The sequence below is a fragment of the Dendrobates tinctorius genome, unplaced genomic scaffold (genome assembly GCF_039654945.1).
Source record: "Dendrobates tinctorius isolate UK_male_01 unplaced genomic scaffold, ASM3965494v1 ptg000254l, whole genome shotgun sequence".
Lineage (NCBI taxonomy): Eukaryota > Metazoa > Chordata > Amphibia > Anura > Dendrobatidae > Dendrobates > Dendrobates tinctorius.
The window spans coordinates 7,209,541-7,232,957 of NW_027361921.1; the positions used below are offsets into that span (position 1 = coordinate 7,209,541).

The 23,417-nt window shown below is 42.1% G+C and overlaps 1 protein-coding gene across 1 annotated transcript in view; it reads left to right on the plus strand.

Moving 5' to 3' along the window:
- LOC141067709 (glutaminase kidney isoform, mitochondrial-like) overlaps positions 1 to 23,417 on the plus strand; it is a 484,569-nt gene that overhangs the window by 406,307 nt on the left and 54,845 nt on the right. The window contains exon 15 of the mRNA XM_073558128.1: positions 23,106 to 23,167. Coding sequence (XP_073414229.1) covers positions 23,106 to 23,167 — 62 coding nt within the window. The remainder of the gene's footprint in view (positions 1 to 23,105; positions 23,168 to 23,417) is intronic.

The following is a 23,417-nucleotide window of genomic DNA, read 5'->3' on the forward strand; positions in this document are numbered from 1 at the left end:
TGAAGACTTCCATTGAAGGAGAACTCACCACTTGTCGTGGCAGCCTGTTTCACTCATTGATCACTCTAACTGTCAAAAAGTTTTTTCTAATATCTAATCTGTGTCTCCTCCCATTCAGTTTCATCCCATTGCTTCTAGTCTTTCCTTGTGCAAATGAGAATAAAGTTGATCCTTCTACAATGTGACAGCCCTTTAGATATTTGTAGACAGCTATTAAGTCTCCTCTCAGTCTTCTCTTTTGCAAACTAAACATTCCCAAATCCTGCAACCTTTCCTCATAAGACAGGGTTTGCAGACCGGTCACCATTCTGGTGGCTCTTTTCTGAACTTGCTCCAGTTTGTTGATGTCTTTTTTAAAATGTGGTGCCCAAAACTGGACACAATATTCCAGATGAGGTCTGACCAAAGAGGAGTAGAGGGAAATAATGACTTCATGTGATCTAGACTGTATGCTTCTGTTAATACATCCTAGAATTGCATTTGCCTTTTTTGCTGCTGCATCACACTGTTGACTCATATTCAGTCTGTGATCTATTAGTATACCCAAGTCTTTTTCACATGTGCTGTCACTTAGCCCTATTCCTCCCATTCTATATATGCTTTTTTCATTTTTATTGCCCAGATGTAGTACTTTGCATTTCTCCCTGTTAAAAACCATTCTGTTAGTTGCTGCCCACTTCTCCAGTTTATTTAAATCGTTTTGAATCCTCTCTCTCTCTTCTCTAGTATTAGCTATCCCTCCTAGCTTTGTGTCATCAGCAAATTTAATCAGTTTACCCTCAATTCCTTCATCTAAATCGTTGATAAAGATGTTGAACAATACAGGGCCCAGGACAGAGCCCTGTGGTACCCCACTTTAGACATTCTTCCAACTGGATGTGCAGCCATTTACGACCACTCTTTGGGTCCGATCACGAAGCCAGTTATGAATCCACCTAACAGTTACCTTGTCCATTCCATATTTAGTCATTTTTTCAATAAGGATTGTATGAGAGACTTTGTCAAATGCTTTGCTGAAGTCAAGATATACTATATCTACAGCATTTCCTTGATCCACCCAATCAGTGATACCATCATAGAAGGAAATTAAGTTAGTCTGACATGACTTATTAGTTACAAACCCATGCTGACTCTGTTTAATCACTTCATTCTTATCCAGGTATTGACATACATGTTGTTTAATAATCTGATCAAAGATCTTTCCTGGTATAGAAGTCAGACTCACCGGCCTATAGTTGCCTGGGTCCACCTTCTTCCCCTTTTTGAAGATAGGAACAACATTTGCTCTTCTCCAGTCTTCTGGCACTTCTCCTGTCCTCCAAGAATTTTCAAAGATTATGGAGAGGGGTTCAAAAATTTCTTCTGCTATCTCCTTCAGTATTCTGGGGTGTAATTCATCTGGACCTGGAGACTTGAATTCATTTAGGTTAGCTAAGTGTTTCCTCACTATCGTTCTGTTTATAGATATCCTGGATTCTTCTATTCCCTTAATAGGACAGTGAATAACAGTTGATGTTACATTTCCTTTCTGAGAGAAAACAGATGCAAAATAGGAATTTAAAAGTTCAGCCTTCTCAACATCCTGTCTTACCATTTCATCATTTTCATCCTGTAAAAATCCTATAGCATCTTTGACTTTTCTTTTACTTTTGACATATCCCCAAAATCCTTTATTATTGCTTTTGACATCTCTTGCAAGCCTCAATTCATTTTCAGCTTTAGATAATCTGATTTGTGCCCTGCAGGCTCTGCAGACAGCATTATATTCTTCTTTAGATATGCCTCCCTCTTTCCATTTTATAAACATTTTTTTCTTCCTTTTTAGCATGTGCTTAAGTTCTGTGTTCATCCATCCTGGTTTCCTTAAATGCTTCCTATTCTTCCCTATTTTCGGAATTGATAACAACTGTGCTTTGAGAATTTCATTTTTCAAGATTTCCCATCCTTCCTGGACATTTTTGTCTTTAAGGATATTCAGCCATTGGATCCCTCCAATTCTCTTTCTGAATCCCTTAAAATCTGCCTTTCTGAAATCTAACCTTGACGTCTGAGTCTTCACAGGTCTTCCGCCTCTAGTTATCCAAAATTCTAAAATAGCATGGTCGCTACCTCCTAGGGTCCCAGCCACTTTTACCTCCTCAACCATTTCCTCCCTGTTTATAAGGATTAGATCCAAGGTAGCAGTTCCCCTTGTTTTCTCCCTTACCTTTTGGAAGATAAAGTTGTCAGCAAGAGAGGATAAGAATTTCCTTGACCTGTTAGTTTTGCCTGAGAGAGATTCCCAACAAATGTATGTCTGGATAGTTGAAATCTCCCATGACAACTATGTCATATTTTTTGGAGAACTTGGCCATTTGATGCATAAAGAGTTCATCCATATCTTCAGCTTGCACAGTCGGCCTGTAGTAAATGCCTACAATGGTGTCCTTTCCATTGTTCTGTCCTTGTATTCTTACCCAAACAGTTTCCACAGAACTCCCAGTCTCTGAAGCTTCAATCTCTGTGCAGAGATACGCGTTTCTAACATACAATGCGACACCCCCTCCTCGTTTATCAAGTCTGTTTCTTGCAAATAAGTTGTATCCTTCTATCCTTGTATTCCAATCATGTGTATTGTCCCACCAAGTTTCAGTGATTCCAATGACATCATATTTCTTTTCCTGTGTTAGTAGTTCCAATTCTCCTTGTTTGTTGCCCATGCTTTGTGCATTAGTATAGAAACATTTTAGTTTGTGATTGGTTTCTCTTTCTCCAATATTTTTATTAAATAGATTCTTTCGTCTTTGTTCTTCCTTTCCACTTCTAATAGCAGAGTTCTCAATAGCATTTGTCAGGTGTATGGCTTTTTCTGGTCTTTTGCTTCCCTTCCCATGTTGTTCTAGTTTAAAGCTCTCCTTACAAGTGTAGCAAGGCGACTTCCAAATACATGCTTTCCAGTCTTCGTAAGGTGCACCCCATCTCTAGCAAGTAGTCCATCGTATAAGTAGTTCACTCCGTGATCCAGAAATCCAAATCGTTGCTGACGGCACCATCGACGTAGCCAGTTGTTCACCTGCAGAATCTTATTCCACCTCCTTGTTCCATGGCCATCCACTGGGAGGATGGAAGAGAAGACCACCTCTCATAGTTGTCAAAAACCCATTACCTTTGCTGGAACTGCAGGTTTCGGTTCCCCAATGTATTTCAGGGTAGTTGAAGTCCCCCATAATAATGACTTCTCCTTGAGTCGCTACTTCATCTATTCGCTTTATGAGGATATTCTCTGTTGCTTCCATTATTTTTGGAGACTTATAACAAACCCCTATCAGTAATTTATTATTTTTCCCCGCCTCCCCTAATCTCTACCCACAGGGACTCTACATTTTCATTAGATTCATATATTATCACGAAGGATGGGTTTTAAGGATGATTTTACATATAAACACACGCCTCCCCCTCGCTTATTTGTACAGTCATTTCTGAACAGACTATAGCCTTGTAAATTAACCACCCAGTCATGGCTCTCGTCCAGCCATGTCTCAGATATCCCCATCATGTCATAATTATGTTCCAACAACATTAACTCCAATTCCTCCTTTTTGTTGGCGAGGCTTCTGGCATTAGTATACATGCACTTTATGTATCTCTCTGTACCTCTATTTCTTAAATTATTAACTGTTCTAACCCCACCACCCATGCCACCCCCACCCCCAATGTCATTATTTGTGCCCAGGTCTCTATCTGCACTGTCTTCCCCTCCTATAACAGGAATATCCTCCCCCCGTCCCTAGTTTAAACACTCCTCCAACCTTCTAGCCATTTTCTCCCCCAGCACAGCTGCACCCTCCCCATTGAGGTGCAGCCCGTCCCTAGCGTAAAACCTGTAACCAAATGAGAAGTCGGCCCAATTCTTGCACACAGGCCCTTTGCTCTCAGTTTCTGTTCCTGACCTCTGTACAATATACAAATTTAGAATTATTAACATTAATCTTCCATCATATACTACAACCTCTAAGGGTACGTGCACACGATCAGTAAACGCTGCGGGTTGGACAAGCACAAGAAAAAGTACCACTGTAGGGAATGCACACCACAATATTATGTAAAAAGGCAAAACTTTATTAACAATAACAATTTAAAACATACTTAAAACCAAAGCAGAGTTCCCCCAGCTTGAGTACCACCACATTTAAGTGGCACTCATATTTTTAGGGACTTTATTGAGTTTTCATTTTGGTTGCAGGGCACTTTTGGGGACAGTTTGAATTAAATTGTGATTGTACACTTTCATAACTTGTCATTCATGGATTTATTATTATTTCTCTATTTTTTGATAATTGCATGTTACAATCCAGGGTCCAGGGGCCATCTGTTTATTGCATTGCATTTATTGCCTCTGATTATGATATCACGCATGGGGGGAACTCTGCTTTGGTTTTAAGTATGTTTTAAACTGTTATTGTTAATAATAATAGTAATAGCATCCAGTTTTGAGCACCTCCTCTGATAGATAGTATCATCCTCCAGTGTACCATACCTAAAACATCTCTAAACCCCTAAGACCAGTAAACGTGCATCCATATCTGCTCTTCTGTGCAGGGCTACTCACAAAATACACCATTTTGATATGTGCTCTTTATATTTGCTTGCTAGTCCTGGACCTAATGCACCAAGGTGGCAGACAGGACCGCGAGCCACAATTCATGGGACCGTGAGCCACACATGGCACCCGAGCTACAGGTTGGGGTCCCCTGATCTACATTAAGCCTCATTTTCCAAATGTTTCTCCATTCAGTCATCTTATTTAGATCGTTTTACAATATTGCACTGTCAAGGTCAAATTTTAATATCCTACATAGCTTGGTGCTGTCAGCAAAGACTACCACTTCATCATTTGCTAACTATACCCCTATAGACTCAGTAGAAATTATGTTTTGGGGCCTTGTCCTTTACATGGGGTTAGTGAAGAACCCAAACATTCACCACTATTGGAGTGTGGAAGTTTTATATAAAGGTAAAAGAAAAACAGGGGGTTTGATACAGTGTTAGTCAGTTGAAAAAAAGATTGCTCTCAGCGGGAAAATAAGATAATTTTGTAGTTATGATACCTTTTAATGGCTGATAAAAATAAAATAAATGATGTTACAAAGCAAGCTTTTGGGACTTCTTAGGTCCCTTCCTTGGGCATGGTATAACAAAGTTTCTGAAGAAACACAAATATATGCACAAAAAATAGAAGCATGGTATAATAAATTACATTTAAATAAACAAACTCAGCTCAGAGAATATATTCTTAATTGGATTAGATTAGTGTCGTGAAAGTTTTCTAGAGTCTTTGATTCCATCCCCACATGACTAAATCTGGAGTGTTTATGACTCACTACAAAATCTGACGAATCTTCTCCAAAGAAGTTGAGGGCACCAGGCCTCTGATCTTACTTGTATATTCGGACTATAAAACTTTGGATCAGGGTTATCACATCTATATAGATAACTTCTACACCAGCATCCCACTTTTTAAATTCCTCTCAGCCAGAGCTACTGCACTACTGAAACAAGAGTTACTGTGCGCAAAAACTAGAGAGGACTCACTAGGACCGTAATTGGGCAGCTGCTCAGAATGGGCAGGAGCAGGGCCCAACGTAGTGACAATATGCTGGTGGTCAAGTACAAGAGGGATGTCCTTTTCTTAAACACGTTATATGGTAATGGCAGCACCCCCATCTGTTATGATTGGGTCACCGAGGAGGAAAGCAAGACCAAGCCAAGCCACAGAAAACCAGAGAGGTTAGTAACTAAGCCGATTGCAGACCCCTGATCCTATCCACACAACTAGCAGTAGCCGTGGAGCGTGCCTACGATGATTCTAGACGCCTCGACACAGCCAGAGAACTAAATAAGCCTAAAGCAAGAAAGGGGAAATCTAAACTGCCCCAGAGCAGACCCCAAAGGAATAGATAGCCCCCAAACACAAATGCAGGTAAGAAAATAGGCTGAGCAAACGATGGGGCCCTAAATAACTAGACAGGACAGGAAAGGAAAGACACTGTCTGCAATCACGCAAAAAACCCTGCAAAAAATGCCCAACACGTTTGATAGAAAAAATACTGAAGTCACTAGACTTCGCCCACTATATCAGCACTCTGGTTTATTCTGAAAGCAGAGCAAAGAGAGGCCAATCTAATAAGGGACAAAAACAAACTGGCACAAACAGTAACATAAGGATGGAAATTCAGCACAGCCCCAACCGGGGCTGGCTGACCACACAAAACTGAGATAGACAGAACCAAATCAAATGTGAACAATAGCAAAAGAACACTTAGCTTGAGCATGCAGGGACTGAGCTGGAAACTAAGACCTCAGAAGGCAGGAAAAAATCACCAGCAGGGATAGAGGGAGTCAGCTGTCTTAAATCCAGTCCGAAACTCCAAATGTCCAATCGTCCTCCTCATTATCAGGTGGCAGACCTCTGTTAATTAGATCAGCTCCACTACCTCCTGTAACCACCAGAGGGAGCCCGGAAAGAGAACTTGCGACCCCTCTGTCAATACAACCAGCTCCACTACCTTCACTAGTAACCAGAGGCAGGCCAGAAAGTGAATTCACAACACCCATCATTGTATGAGGTACATCTACACAGGTTCCCAAACCAAAAGTATGCCCTGGGGTACAATAAGAATATGGGGGGAGGTGATCTATGTGATCAAGTCCTCAAGCCATACAGTACAGAACCATGCGGAAAGCTAAGATGTGGTACAAGAAGCTGGCTGTGCACATCGTACAGATAGCAATGTATAATGCTTATGTGCTATCAATATCTGCAGGCCAGACTGGTATATTCCTTTAATTTCAGGAGGTAGGCCCTAATATTTGGAAGTCAGGAAGGGTAAGGCTCTAGTACTTCTGCAACTGAAGATGCCTGTATAGTACCAGGACAACATTTACCAGGTGAGGTCCCTCAAACTGCAAATAAAGGAAGGTCTCAAAAAAGATGTAAAGTGTGTTACAAAACTGGTATTAGAAAGAATACCACTTATCAATGTGACACCTGAATGCTTCAAACTGCACCACACATCCATGGATTACTAAATCTATTTTTGATTCACTTTAATTTATTGCCCAACTTGATGTACTCTACACAACTCACATACAGTTGTGGCCAAAAGTATTGACACCCCTGCAATTTTGTCAGATAATACTCAGTTTCTTCCTGAAAATGATTGCAAACACAAATTCTTTGGTATTATTATCTTCATTTAATTTGTCTTAAATGAAAAAACACAAAAAGAATTGTCCTAAAGCCAAATTGGATATAATTCCACACCAAACATAAAAAAGAGGGTGGACAAAAGTATTGGCACTTTTCGAAAAATCATGTGATGCTTCTCTAATTTGTGTAATTAACAGCACCTGTAACTTACCTGTGGCACCTAACAGGTGTTGGCAATAACTAAACCACACTTGCAGCCAGTTGACATGGATTAAAGTTGACTCAACCTCTGTCCTGTGTCCTTGTGTGTACCACACTGAGCATGGAGAAAAGAAAGAAGACAAAAGAACTGTCTGAGGACTAGAGAAACCAAATTGTGAGGAAGCATGAGCAATCTCAAGGCTACAAGTCCATCTCCAAAGACCTGAATGTTCCTGCGTCTACCGTGCGCAGTGTCATCAAGAAGTTTAAAGCCCATGGCACTGCGGCTAACCTCCCTAGATGTGGACGGAAAAGAAAAATTGACAAGAGGTTTCAATGCAAGATTGTGCGAATGTTGGATAAAGAACCTCGACTAACATCCAAACAAGTTCAAGCTGCCCTGCAGTCCGAGGGTTCAACAGTGTCAACCCGTACTATCAGTCAGCGTCTGAATGAAAAAGGACTGTATGGTAGGAGACCCAGGAAAACCCCACTTCTTACCCCGAGACATAAAAAAGCCAGGCTGGAGTTTGCCAAAACTTACCTGAAAAAGCCTAAAACGTTTTGGAAGAATGTTCTCTGGTCAGATGAGACAAAAGTAGAGCTTTTTTGTTCAAAGGCATCAACATAGAGTTTACAGTAGAAAAAAAGAGGCATTCAAAGAAAAGAACACGGTCCCTACATTCAAACATGGCGGAGGTTGCCTGATGTTTTGGGGTTGCTTTGCTGCCTCTGGTACTGGACTGCTTGACCGTGTGCATGGCATTATGAAGTCTGAAAACTACCAACAAATTTTGCAGCATAATGTAGGGTCCACTGCACACGTGGATTTTTGCCAAAGTGGAAGATTTTTATTTTTATTAGACGGTGAAGAAGCGACAGCTTTTTTTTGACGTTTCGGCCTCACAACGGCCTTTATCATATAGTCGCTGAAAGAATAAAATATATACAGTAAAAATCAAAGACAAATATATACACTAAAAACAACATATAAGATAGACCATAGAATAAGTATCTCATAGAGGTGCATCTTTAAGTTACATGCCAAATGATCAATAGAGAGCATGGAGACATTTTTAAGACAAAAAATAGGAAAAAGAAAGCATGGCGGCAGACAGAACATAACTATATAAGAAAATATTGAAGTCATACCCCTTTAGAGAAGAGAGGTTGCAGTCATTAGGTAAATAGTTTCACTGTTAGGCAATATTTTTAGCGTCAATGGATTATCCTGTAAGTGGAAGTTGAATGGAAGTATAATTAGATGGGGACAAAAGGTAAAGTATATTGGTTGCAATGTCAAAAGACATGTAATCTCAATATCAGAGGAAAGAATGGTTATTAGAGAGAAATCTTATCTAAACCATACAGTATCAACAGGACAGTGTAATTCCTGAGAATGAAATGGAACATTATAATTCTGAGGTCAGAGATATTAGTTCTTAAGTAGCCAAAAAGATTTTTTGATTGTAGTATGACCAAATTACAAAAAGGAAGCTGTGTACTGATCGTATAGATATATGATATGTAATGAAATTTTGTAAATTGGTGTAGCAATATATATGGCTTGTTGTATAACGAGAAAAGTGAGATCAAGGGAGAAGTTGGATACCTTTGTAGTAGGTGGTCCTGGTTCCTGAGGATCCACAACTATGTGAATGTGCCCAAAGCAAATTGCCTTGAAAGAAAAAATCTTTTATAGGTATACACAAAGAGGCTACATTGGTAATGCAGTGGTATAGTAATATGTATGGCTTAATGTGGACAGAGATATGTGTAAAATCAGGAGAAAAAAATTGGATACCTTTATGGCAAGTGATTCTAGAGGATCCACAATTATGCCAGTGTGCCCAAAGTAAATCGCCTTTAAAGGAAAAAATATACTTAACAACATGCAAATAAGAGGCTCCATTGGTGGTGCAGCGGTGGTTATTTAAAAGTCTCTTCCATATTACTTACAATCATTGGTGGCAGTGGTAGATGCAGGCACCGCCGTGCCTGTGCAGTGAATGAGCGCTATGTCTGTATCAGCGCTCTTATTAATGCCTGGGCTGGTCACCTGACCGGAAGTGACGCCGACGCCTGCGCTGTAAGATGTAGTATTGTCGCCCATAAGGGGAGACCACCAGGAAAATGGCGCGGGTAACCCGCGCCTGCGCAGTGGCGCTTGATGGAGAGCTTTTCTTTAGGAGAGAGATACCGAGGGGCGGGAACATTGTTATGCTAGTGTCGCTATGAGCAGAAATGGAAAGAAGAAATGCAGGCTCCATGAGGAGCAGATAGACATACAGTGGGGCAAAAAAGTATTTAGTCAGTCAGCAATAGTGCAAGTTCCACCACTTAAAAAGATGAGAGGCATCTGTAATTTACATCATAGGTAGACCTCAACTATGGGAGACAAACTGAGAAAAAAAAAATCCAGAAAATCACATTGTCTGGTTTTTTTTTTCATTTTATTTGCATATTATGGTGGAAAATAAGTATTTGGTCAGAAACAAGCAATCAAGATTTCTGGCTCTCACAGACCTGTAACTTCTTCTTTAAGAGTCTCCTCTTTCCTCCACTCATTACCTGTAGTAATGGCACCTGTTTAAACTTGTTATCAGTATAAAAAGACACCTGTGCACACCCTCAAACAGTCTGACTCCAAACTCCACTATGGTGAAGACCAAAGAGCTGTCAAAGGACACCAGAAACAAAATTGTGGCCCTGCACCAGACTGGGAAGACTGAGTCTGCAATAGCCAACCAGCTTGGAGTGAAGAAATCAACTGTGGGAGCAATAATTAGAAAATGGAAGACATACAAGACCACTGATAATCTCCCTCGATCTGGTGCTCCACGCAAAATCATACCCCGTGGGGTCAGAATGATCACAAGAACGGTGAGCAAAAATCCCAGAACCATGCGGGGGGACCTAGTGAATGAACTGCAGAGAGCTGGGACCAATGTAACAAGGCCTACCATAAGTAACACACTACGCCACCATGGACTCAGATCCTGCAGTGCCAGACGTGTCCCACTGCTTAAGCCTGTACATGTCCGGGCCCGTCTGAAGTTTGCTAGAGAGCATTTGGATGATCCAGAGGCGTTTTGGGAGAATGTCCTATGGTCTGATGAAACCAAACTGGAACTGTTTGGTAGAAACACAACTTGTCGTGTTTGGAGGAAAAAGAATACTGAGTTGCATCCATCAAACACCATACCTACTGTAAAGCATGGTGGTGGAAACATCATGCTTTGGGGCTGTTTCTCTGCAAAGGGGCCAGGACGACTGATCCGGGTACATGAAAGAATGAATGGGGCCAAGTATCGTGAGGTTTTGAGTGCAAACCTCCTTCCATCAGCAAGGGCATTGAAGATAAAACGTGGCTGGGTCTTTCAACATGACAATGATCCAAAGCACACCGCCAGGGCAACGAAGGAGTGGCTTCGTAAGAAGCATTTCAAGGTCCTGGAGTGGCCTAGCCAGTCTCCAGATCTCAACCCTATAGAAAACCTTTGGAGGGAGTTGAAAGTCCGTGTTGCCAAGTGAAAAGCCAAAAACATCACTGCTCTAGAGGAGATCTGCATGGAGGAATGGGCCAACATACCAACAACAGTGTGTGGCAACCTTGTGAAGACTTACAGAAAACGTTTGACCTCTGTCATTGCCAACAAAGGCTATATCACAAAGTATTGAGATGAAATTTTGTTTCTGACCAAATACTTATTTTCCACCATAATATGCAAATAAAATGAAAAAAAAAACAGACAATGTGATTTTCTGGATTTTTTTTCTCAGTTTGTCTCCCATAGTTGAGGTCTACCTATGATGTAAATTACAGACGCCTCTCATCTTTTTAAGTGGTGGAACTTGCACTATTGCTGACTGACTAAATACTTTTTTGCCCCACTGTACATAAATATCCCTTGTGAAACACATCATGGTAAAACATGAACGTTTAAGCATATGACACACTAACAGCGATCTATTACATATTGTACAAAATTAATAAAGATGACAATTCTCTATTGTAGGAGTCCAAACTGAAAAGAAATAAAATAAGAGGATGGAGAGAAGAGAATAGAATTGGTGGTATTTCATTTTGAGGAAAAAAGGGAGAAAAAAGGGAAAAGAATACAAGAAAAAAAAGGAGATATGTAGTTAGACCTGTTAGGAATAAAAGTATTTGTAAACTCAAAAGACGCTGAAAAATGGGAGAAAAAATTGGAAAAAATAATAAACTATAACTAAACAATAAGGGAGGTGGAAATAAATGAAAAAAAGTGGAGCAATAAAATATATATGAAAAAATATGGAAAGAAAATTTGAAAAAAATAAAAAGTAGAAAAATAAAAAAAACTAGATGTAAAAAAGAAAAGAAAAATAGAAAAAGGAAAAATAAAAATAGAAACTGTTATGAAACAAATGGCCTTGAAAAATGAACATGGGAAAAAATAGTTATATGTCTTACCGCCATGGAAGATGTCAAAAGAGACTCATATAGGCGAACGATCAATGGGTCTAAAAAGAAAAAAGGTTATTAGGTTAACCAATCAATTTCGCGGTTGAGACCCTTGGGATGTAAAGTGTCAAGGGTGTAAATCCAATAGGTTTTGCGTTGTTTTAATAAGCGAACATGGTTGCCGCCCCTCTTGGGCCTAGGTACTTTTTCTATGATTTGGTACCTCAACTGGGATACATTATGTCGGGCTTCCTTGAAGTGGGCAGGGAGTGGAAGCCATGTTTTTTCGCACCTGATGGTCGACTTGTGACTAGAAATTCAATCGCTGATAGCTTGGGTGGTTTCACCCACGTACAGTAAACCACAGGGACATTTGATGATGTATATGACAAAATTAGATTCGCAGGTAAAATACTCCCTAACGGGGTAAGATTTACCTATGCGTGGGTGAATGACCTCGTTTCCCTTTATAATGTTGGAGCAGCTCATGCAGCTAAGGCACGGGAACGTGCCTGTTCTCTTTTGCCCTGTTAGTGTACGTTGAGTGGTCTGATTGATGAATCCTATGTCCGCCCTGACCAATTTGTCCCTGATGTTTTGGGGCCTTCTTAGACACATTAGAGGTGGAGATTTAAAGATCTCAATTCTTTGATAAGCCTTGGTGAGTAAAGACCAATGCTTATGGATTAGATTGTGGACTCTTTGCATGGAAGGGTGATGGCCATGGACAAATGGGAGTCTCGGTGGTTTTGGTGTGGTATGAGTAGTACCACCAGGATCAGTGAGTGCTTTCGTCATCTCTGAAGTCAAAAGTGTGGATGGATAGTGTCTTGTTTTGAATTTCTTGGACATCTCCCGCAGTCTTAGGTCTCTAGTGGCGGGATCTGACACAATTCTGGTGTCTCTCTTAAATTGTGACCGGGGGAGACTGTTAAGGGTAGATTTCGGGTGACAGCTCTCATACTGAAGAAGATTATTGCAGTCAGTGGGTTTAGTGTAGATATAAGAGGTAAGTTTACCGTTTGAATCCTTGTGGATTGTGGTGTCCAGAAAGTTAATGGATTCTAAACTGTGTGAAATGGTAAATTTCATTTCCTGTCTGGCGCTATTGATTGTATTGTAGAATGTGGACAGGCTGGTGGAATCACCTTGCCAAATGCAGAAAATATTGTCGATATAATGATACCAGACAACAGCAAATTGTTGAAATAATGTGTTGGGATATACGTAGTCCTGTTTAAATTTGTCCATGTAAAGATTTGCGTATGCCGGGGCTACGTTGGAGCCCATAGCGGTCCCACATACCTGGACAAAAAAATTATCCTCAAACCGAAAAAAGTTTTCACGTAAAACTAAATTCAATAGGTCCAAATACAATTCTTGTATACCCGGATCAATGTGACCCGGTGGGCGTGGCTACGGACCATATGAGGTGGCCAGGGTAGGTCACATGGGGGAATGCAGGGACCTGGTTGGTCCATTGTGGAAGGTCCCACGGGGAGATGTGTCTCCTGGCTAACAGCATGTGAAGTGGCTGTGTTGAATGGCTGCACGTACCTGATGATTCCCTGGAGGAAATGGACGTCTGCAGCATGATGAAGGAACTATGAGGAAACCCTGATGTGGGTGAGATAACTGAGGCTGAAGAGCCTGTGTATGCATAACCTGTGTGACCACAGGGATTACAGAGCTGATCTCTGTCATGGACGCTATGCTGATGTTATGAAGTTTATGTTGCTGCTGTGGGTTTATGATGCTAAATAAACCACATGGACTATGATTGTTTATGGAAAACCTGTGCCGGATCTGGTTTGTGACTGCTAAGCGAGTATTCCCTACTTGAATAACAGCGCTACCTTACAATTTGTGTGTGTGTATCACCAACCAATCACGAAGCATCTTTCATTTCACCAGAGCTGTTTAAAAGAAGCTGAGCTGTGATTGGTTGCTAAAAGCAACAGTTTTCCTTGCAACCAAACACTAAGCAAAGAAGCTGAGCTATGATTGGTTGCTATGAGCAGTAGTTTTCTCACTCTACGACAACACCTCAGCAGACACTGCAATGGTGGGAGAAATCTAGCATCCCCAGGAATGTAAGCACCCAGCCATTGTCTGACCCCAGAAAGGAGCAGAGAGCACATGACAGAAATGAATCCCCCTCCTTGCCCATATCCCGATCACACATCCTCCATCCCATAGGCACATCTTCCCTCTTAAATTGATACCTGGTATGGAAGTTAGGATGTGGGATATTGGGTGTAGTAGTCCGATGGCTCTGGCTGACGGGATGATGTGGGATATTAGGAATAGTAGTCCGGTGGCTCTGACGGAATGATGTGGGATATTAGGGGTAGTAGTCCGGTGGCTCTGACTGACGGGACGATGTGGGATATTAGGGGTATTAGTCCGGTGGCTCTGACAGGATGATGTGGGATATTAGTGGTAGTAGTCCAGTGGCTCTGGCTGAAGGGATGATGTGGGATATTAGTGGTAGTAGTCCGGTGGCTCTGACTGATGGGACGATGTGGGATATTAGGGGTAGTAATCCTGTGGCTCTGATGGGATGATGTGGGATATTAGTGGTAGTAGTCCGGTGGCTCTGGCTGAAGGGATGATGTTGGATATTAGGGGTAGTAGTCCGGCGGCTGTGACGGGATGATGTGGGATATTAGGGGTAGTAGTCCAGTGGCTCTGACGGGGTGATGTAGGATTTTGGTTAGTAGTCCGGTGGCTCTGACGGGATGATGTGGGACATTAGGGGTAGTAGTCCGGTGGCTCTGACGGGATGATGTGGGATACTAGGGGTAGTTGTCCGGCGGCTCTGGCTGATGGAATGATGTTGGATATTAGTAGTAGTAGTCCGGTGGCTCTGGCTGACGGGATGATGTGGGATATTAGGGGTAGTAGTCCAGTGGCTCTAACGGGATGATGTGGGATATTAGGGGTAGTAGTCCGGTGGCTCTGGCTGACGGGACGATGTGGGATATTAGTGGCAGTATTCCGGTGGCTCTGGCTGAAGGGACGATGTGGGATATTAGGGGTAGTAGTCCGGTGGCTCTGGCTGAATGGATGATGTGGGATATTAGGGGTAGTAGTCCGGTGGCTCTGGCTGAATGGATGATGTGGGATATTAGGAATAGTAGTCCGGTGGCTCTGGCTGATGGGATGATGTGGGATATTAAGGGTAGTAGTCCGGTGGCTCTGGCTGACGGGACGATGTGGGATATTAGGGGTAGTAGTCCGGTGGCTCTGGCTGACGGGATGATGTGGGATATTAGGGGTAGTAGTCCGGTGGCTCTGGCTGACGGGACGATGTGGGATATTAGTGGCAGTATTCCGGTGGCTCTGGCTGAAGGGACGATGTGGGATATTAGGGGTAGTAGTCCGGTGGCTCTGGCTGAATGGATGATGTGGGATATTAGGGGTAGTAGTCCGGTGGCTCTGGCTGAATGGATGATGTGGGATATTAGGAATAGTATTCCGGTGGCTCTGGCTGATGGGATGATGTGGGATATTAGTGGTAGTAGTCCGGTGGCTCTTGCTGACGGGACGATGTGGGATATTAGGGGTAGTAGTTTGGTGGCTCTGGCTGACGGGACGATGTGGGTTATTAGTGGTAGTAGTCCTGTGGCTCTGGCTGACTGGACGATGTGGGATATTAGTGGTAGTAGTCCAGTGGCTCTAGCTGATGGGATGATGTGGGATATTAGGGGTAGTAGTCCGGTGGCTCTGGCTGACGGGATGATGTGGGATATTAGGGGTAGTTGTCCGGTGGCTCTGGCTGACGGGATGATGTGGGATATTAGGGGTTGTAGTCCAGTGGCTCTGTCTGATGGGACGATGTGGCATATTAAGGGTTGTTGTCCGGTGGCTCTGGCTGACGGGATGATGTGGGATATTATAGTGAATGTGACTATGCAGAGTGGGCGGGGCTCTACACTCAGCTTTATATATATATATATATATATAAAATCATTATAATTTGTTATAACTAAACGTAGTTGAACACATTAGGGTAAACGGGCACCATCTCAAATGATATCGTATGTGGGCTCTCCCAATGCATAAAAAACTATATAGAAGCAGACCAAGAAAAAGTGTATGCAACAACTATAGGGATCACCACCAATATTTATAATACAAAAATATATTTTATTTAATTCCAGCAACCACTACATACAAACACATGGTTAAAAACAATTAAGAAAGTCTGTGCAAAGGCAGACATTAGAAAGTGCACAAAGAAAATTGAATCATAATCACATACAATTCAATATTTAGGCTGTGTGCACATGCTGCAGTTTTTGCTGCGGTGTACAGTACCATGATTCCCTATGGGAATCAAAAACCGCAATGCAGACGGTGCGAAATTTTCCGCGCAGATTATCTGCGGTTTTCAATCCGCAGAAAGAATTGACATGTCAATTCTTTCTGCGGATTCCGCTGCGGTTTGCCATCTCCTCCATTGAGGAGATGAAAAACCGCAGGGCAAAACCGCAGAGCAATCCGCAGGTAAAACTGCAGGTATTTTGACCTGCGGTTTCACCTGCGGATTTTACAAAATCCGCGCGGATGAATCCGCACCTAATCCACAGCGTGTGCACACAGCCTTAAGGTTCCCAAACCCCAGACAAAATAAAGAGAAGTGCAATTGCTCATTAGTTAATGAGGTCCCACTACATAGAGATACACTCACTGGCCACTTTATTAGGTACACCTGTCCAACTGTGTGTTAAGACTTAATTTCTAATCAGCCAATCACATGGCGGCAACTCAGTGCATTTAGGCATGTAGACATGGTCAAGACAATCTCCTGCAGTTCAAACCGAGCATCAGTATGGGGAAGAAAGGTGATTTGAGTGCCTTTGAACGTGGCATGATTGTTGGTGCCAGAAGGGCTGGTCTGAGAATTTCAGAAACTGCTGATCTACTGGGATTTTCACGCACAACCATCTCTAGGGTTTACAGAGAATGGTCCGAAAAAGAAAAAAATCCAGTGAGCGGCAGTTCTGTGGCCGGAAATGCCATGTTGATGCCAGAGGTCAGAGGAGAATGGGCAGACTGGTTCGAGCTGATAGAAAGGCAACAGTGACTCAAATTGCCACCCGTTACAACCAAGGTAGGCAGAAGAGCATCTCTGAACGCACAGTGCGTCGAACTTTGAGGCAGATGGGCTACAGCAGCAGAAGACCACACTGGGTACCACTCCTCTCAGCTAAGAACAGGAAACTGAGGCTACAATTTGCACAAGCTCATCGAAATTGGACAGTAGAAGATTGGAAAAACGTTGCCTGGTCTGATGAGTCTCGATTTCTGCTGCGACATTGGGATGGTAGGGTCAGAATTTGGCGTAAACCACATGAAAGCATGGATCCATCCTGCCTTGTATCAACGGTTCAGGCTGGTGGTGGTGGTGTCATGGTGTGGGGAATTTTTTCTGGGCACTCTTTGGGCCCCTTGGTACCAATTGAGCATCGTTGCAACGCCACAGCCTACCTGAGTATTGTTGCTGACCATGTCCATCCCTTTATGACCACAATGTACCCAACATCTGATGGCTACTTTCAGCAGGATAATGCGCCATGTCATAAAGCTCGAATCATCTCAGATTGGTTTCTTGAACATGACAATGAGTTTACTGTACTCAAATGGCCTCCTCAGTCACCAGATCTCAATCCAATAGAGCATCTTTGGGATGTGGTGGAACAGGAGATTCGCATCAGGGATGTGCAGCCGACAAATCTGCGCCAACTGTGTGATGCCATCATGTCAATATGGTCCAAAATCTCTGAGGAATGCTTCCAGCACCTTGTTGAATCTCTGCCACGAAGAATTGAGGCAGTTCTGAAGGCAAAAGGGGGTCCAACCCCTTACAAGCATGGTGTACCTAATAAAGTGGCCAGTGAGTGTATATATTACTATATTTCAATATTTCAAGTACTGATACCTGTATGCATGCTGTTTACAAATAAATACTGTCATAGACATACAAAATGTACTAGGCGCATGCTTACACAGGGAACCATCAGCAAATATTATTAATGGTTCTTCAAGCTCTATTACCATACACCCTGGGACATTCAAATTGCTGCTACCAATATTAACTCACAGCAAATAGTCAGAGCATATTACCAGCACAGGAGCCCTGGAGGCATAGACACAAATCTCCCCTGCCTCCAACCATGATACCAGGCAGACCCCAAGTGGAAGCACACAGCCGGGATTTGTGGAACCTAAAGGCCCCGTCACACACAGCGATCTCGCTAGCGAGATTGCTGCTGAGTCACAAGTTTTGTGACACAACAGCGATCTCACCAGCGAGATCGCTGTGTGTGACAGCGATCAGCGACCGCCCCCCCTGCCGGTATCGCTGATCGCTCTGGGAAACCTCTGGACTTTTCTTTGGTCGTTGGTCTCCCGCTGGCCAGCACGCATCGCTGCGTGTGACAGGCGGGAGACCAGCGATCTGCTGGTAACTAACTTACACATCGGGTTTCTAAGTGACGCACATCCCTTAGATACCCGATGTGTACGTTAGTTACTAGCTCCCTGCATCAGCGCGCTGGTAACTAACGAACACAGCGACGCCGTGCACTCGGCGTCGCTGTGCTGATCGCTGGTGAAGCTGTCTGTTTGATAGCTCACCAGCGATCATGTAGCGACTCACCAGCGATCCTGACACGTTGATATCGTTGTCGGGATCGCTGGTGAGTCGCTATGTGTGACGGGGCCCTAAGACCCACACGTATCAACACAAAGATGTGTCTTTCTCAAGGTCAGTGTGTTACTGAAGTGTAGCACCGCTTGATATATATCCTAAGGATAAGTAGTAAGCCTTACCAGCTGAGCGACGGCCGGGAGGCAGTATAAGTCATGATAAGACGGCGTCCTGTCAACACTACCTAGGCGCCAAATGAGTATAGACGGAAGTGCTTTAGTTTCAGTTTCACAGGCACACCGATAGGATGAGTGCACCTGTGTGAGAGTTCTACAAATAGCAACTGCTGCTACCCAGCTGCAAAGTAGCCCTAAGCATTTACTTTAAATTCTAAGCACAAGAGGGCGATGTTTAAATGCACATGAATGAATGTTTTGTTTTTTTTAAAAAAGAAAAGAACATTGTATGTGCTAACATACAATAATGTCCTTAAGAATAATTAAGTATAGATCATCATTCAGGACATGCTTTTGTGGGAGTTTAAGAAAATTCCCATCTTCAGCCTGTGTATGGCAGTTGGATATCTTTGCACAGATCATAGAGCGCATTCCCTAGTTTCACCACACGAGGCACTACGATCGTATTTTTAGCAGCGCACAAATGCAGATTTCATGCTTAATACAAGACAGACTGGTACTCAGTATTTACAGCTCAAAATCAACATATATACCTGCATACATTAGATTGCCATTTAGAGTCTTTATAATAAACTAGCCATCAAAGGCCATAGGCCTAGAGAACCAGTACGCAAGTCCCATTTATAGAATATTGAATGCACCTAGTTTGGTATGAAAAACATAAAAAGATCTTTGATTTAAATTTATACCAATATCTACATGCGTTGAATTAAAGTCAAGTATGGGCGGCACTGTGGCTCAGTGGTTAGCGCTGCAGCCTTGCAGCGCTGAGGTCCTGGGTTCGTATCCCACCAAGGACAACATCTGCAAGGAGTTTTTATGTTCTCCCCGTGTTTGCGTGGGTTTCCTCCGGGTACTCCGGTTTCCTCCCACATTCTAAAGACATACTGATAGGGAATATAGATTGTGAGCCCCATCGGGGACAGTGATGATATGTGCAAAAACTGTAAAGCGCTGCAGAATATGTTAGCGCTATATAAAAATAAAGATTATTATTAAGTGCATATATAGCGGCGCAAATATGAATCATGTGCCGACCAGTATGAAAAATGGATAATAAGAGTGTCCATAATAATTTGCTTAAATGCTAACACAAGGTTATGCACCAATATTAGACCACAAGCATACATTCATCAAGAAATAATCAGAAACAGTGATGATCATAGTGAGCAAAAGGCACATTAATTTTAAGGCGAATCATATGTCTCAAGAATACAGGATATCAAAGATATTATGAACATCATATACCATATGGTTAATCACCTTATTCAAACATTAATTAAAGTGACTGTTAGTAAGGCAGTCCTTGAGATTTGCAGCTCTCCTTACCACTAGTTTGGGTCTCTCCGTAATAAATGGTCTCAGTTTACTCTCACTCATAAGAATACCCCAGTTGTTATTCAGGACCCGATAGATGTCCCCCCATTGGTTATTGAACTTAGTGATCAAACTCAATGGACTAGATTTTGATCTCACCCGGGGTTTCAGGGCATCCTCCCTCATACAGTTCTTGGAATATTCATATGCTTTTGATATGATGATGCGTGGATAACCGCATTCCAAAAAACGATCAGTAAGTAAGCGTGATTCTTTCCGAAAGTCCTCGATGCGGCTGCAATTCCTCCTAAGCCGTAAGAATTGTCCTTTTGGGATGCCTTTTCGCAGATGGGCTGGGTGAAAACTCGTATAGTGTAGGAAGTTGTTCGTTGCTGTACTCCTCCGGTGTAGAGTGGTACTAATCTTGTTTCCATAAATCATAATCTTCAAATCCAAAAAGTTCACTGAACTAACGGAAACACAAGAAGTTAATCGAATATTCCAGCACTTGGTATTAAGTTCCTCAACAAATGCATCAAATTCCACCATTGACCCTGTCCATAGGATGAGAATATCGTCGATGAAACGATACCGCTTGTGCACATGACACTTATAAGCTGCTTGTTTCCGCACATGGGTAGCCTCCCACCATCCCATGTATAAGTTTGCATAAGAGGGTGCGCATCTTGCACCCATGGCGGTGCCTGAAACCTGTTTATAGTACACCCTGTCAAATATGAAGTAATTCTTTTCAAGTACCACCCTTAACAGGTCCAAAACGAAAGTGTCATGACCCCTGTCTCCCGTTGAGAACATATCCAAAAAGTATGCCACAACTGAAATACCTGTATCATTCTTGCTGCTGGTATACAAGGCTTCCACATCAAGAGTAGCTAGAATGACATCCCCAGGTAGTTCTAGCAGCTCCAGACATTGATGAATCACGTATATAGGAGTCCAATCTCTGAACAATAGGCTGCAGAAAAAAGTCCACATAAATGCATGATCTCTCATACAAGCCTCCAATACCTGACACTATTGGTCTCCCCGGTGGTTTGTCTAAAGATTTATGTATTTTGGGCACCATATAAAACATTGGTATTACGGGGTATTTTGCTGTCAGGAAATCCATTTCTTATCTATTATCCCGAATGAATGGGCCCTCAATAACAATTTATCCATATGAGCTATAAATGCTGAGTAACCAGTCTGTCTTGTATTAAGCATGAAATCTGCATTTGTGCGCTGCTGAGAATGCGATCGTAGTGCCTCGTGTGGTGAAACTAGGGAATGCGCTCTATGATCTTTGCAATGATATCCAACTGCCATACACAGGCTGAAGATGGGAATTTTCTTAGACTCCCACAAAAGCGTGTCCTGAATGTACTTAATTATTCTTAAGGACATTATTGTATGTTAGCACAGCGATTTTGATAAGAATCTGTTCTTTGTTTGTTTTTTGTTTTTTTTTTAAATTCATTCATGTGCATTTAAACAGCGCCCTCTTGTGCTTGGAATGTAAAGTACATGCTCAGGGCTACTTTGCAGCCGCGTAGCAGCAGTTGCAGGTGCACTCATCCTATCCGTGTTCCTGTGAAACTGAAGCTAAAGCACTTCCGTCTATACTCATTCGGCGCCTCCGTGGTAGTGTTGACAGGACGCCGTCTTATCATGACTTATACTCCCTCCCGGCCGTCGCTCAGCTGGTAAGGCTTACTAGTTATCTTTAGGATATATATATCAAGCGGTGCTACACTTCAGTAACACACTGACCTTGAGAACGACACATCTTAGTGTCGATACGCGTGGGTCCTAGGTTCCATAAAACCCGGCTGTGTGCTTCCACTTGGGGTCCGCCTGATATCATGGCTGGAGGCAGGGGAGATTTGTGTCTATGCCTCCAGGGCTCCTGTGCTGGTAATATGCTCTATCTGCTGTGAGTTAATATTGGCTGCAGCAATTTGAATGTCCCAGGGTGTATGGTAAGAGTTTGGAGTACCAATAATAATAATCGCTGATGGTTTCCTGTGTAAGCGTGTGTCTAGCACATTTTGTATGTCTGACAGTATTTATTTGTAAACAGCATGCATACAGGTATCAGTACTTGAAATATTGAAATATAGTAATATATATCTCTATGTAGTGGGACCTCATTAACTAATGAGCAATTGCACTTCTCTTTATTTTGTCTGGGGTTTTGGAACCTTAAATATCGAATTGTATGTGATTATAACCCAATTTTCTTTGTTCACTTTCTAATGTCTGCCTTTGCACAGACTTTCTTAATTGTTTTTAACCATGTGTTTGTATGTAGTGTTTGCTGGAATCAAATAAAATATATAGTTTTGTATTATAAATATTGGTGGTGATCCCTATAGTTGTTGCATACACTTTTTCTTGGTCTGCAACTAAACGTAGTTGGTTACTATGCCCGGGCTAATGTCTGTATAATTTCTACAACATTGTGGAACAGAAGTGTTTATACCTCTGGATACACTACAGGTGATGACACCTTGGAATAGAGTCCATATTCTAACATCATTTTAAACAAAGCAGTCTTGAATCATCAGCAAGTCACAATTGTAGCCTCTGTCTCCAGGAATCATTCGCTATGGCTGTGCGTCACTTTACTACACAGCACAATGTGGAATCACGAATTGAACATTGATTGTTACGGTATATGACATCATCAGATTACGCTGTCCGGAACCACAGTGTTTGTTCAATCGTATCAGGAACTGTGAGCGATTCATAATGTGGACACATTCATAGTCTTATTTTACTCTTGCGTTGTATGACAGACTTAAAAATATATTTGTTTCAACAATTTATATATTTAGATGACTAGTGTGTATAAACCTATTTTTTGAGAGTGCCTGCTATAAGTTTTGTAGTAAAATGTTTGTATTCTTTCTATGTTCTCATTTTCTTTTTGGATCTTATTTTTTTCTTCAGACTGGATGTATGTTATAGGTTGTATTGTACGTTATTATAATGCAACAAATTAAATAAAGTTTAAGGATAAAAAATATGATATTACTTTTAAATGACCCACTTTTGCCCTTATTTCTGATACAAAACATATTTTCGTTCTAGGTGAAATCCGTGATAAATCTTCTGTTTGCTGCATTCACTGGAGATGTATCTGCGCTGAGACGGTAAAGCAAACCACCATTTATTAGAATTACGCCGGAGTCACACTAAGGCCAAGTGCACACGATGCAGATTTCCAGCGGATCCGCAGCGGATTTTACCGCGCAGAAACACTGCATATCCGCATTGTGATGTACAGTAGCATGTTAATCAATAGAAAAAAAAAACGCTGTGCAGACGCTGCGGATTTTTCCGCGCGGTTTTCTTGTGGTTCAAAATATGCAGCATGTCACTTCTTTTGTGCGGTTTTCCACC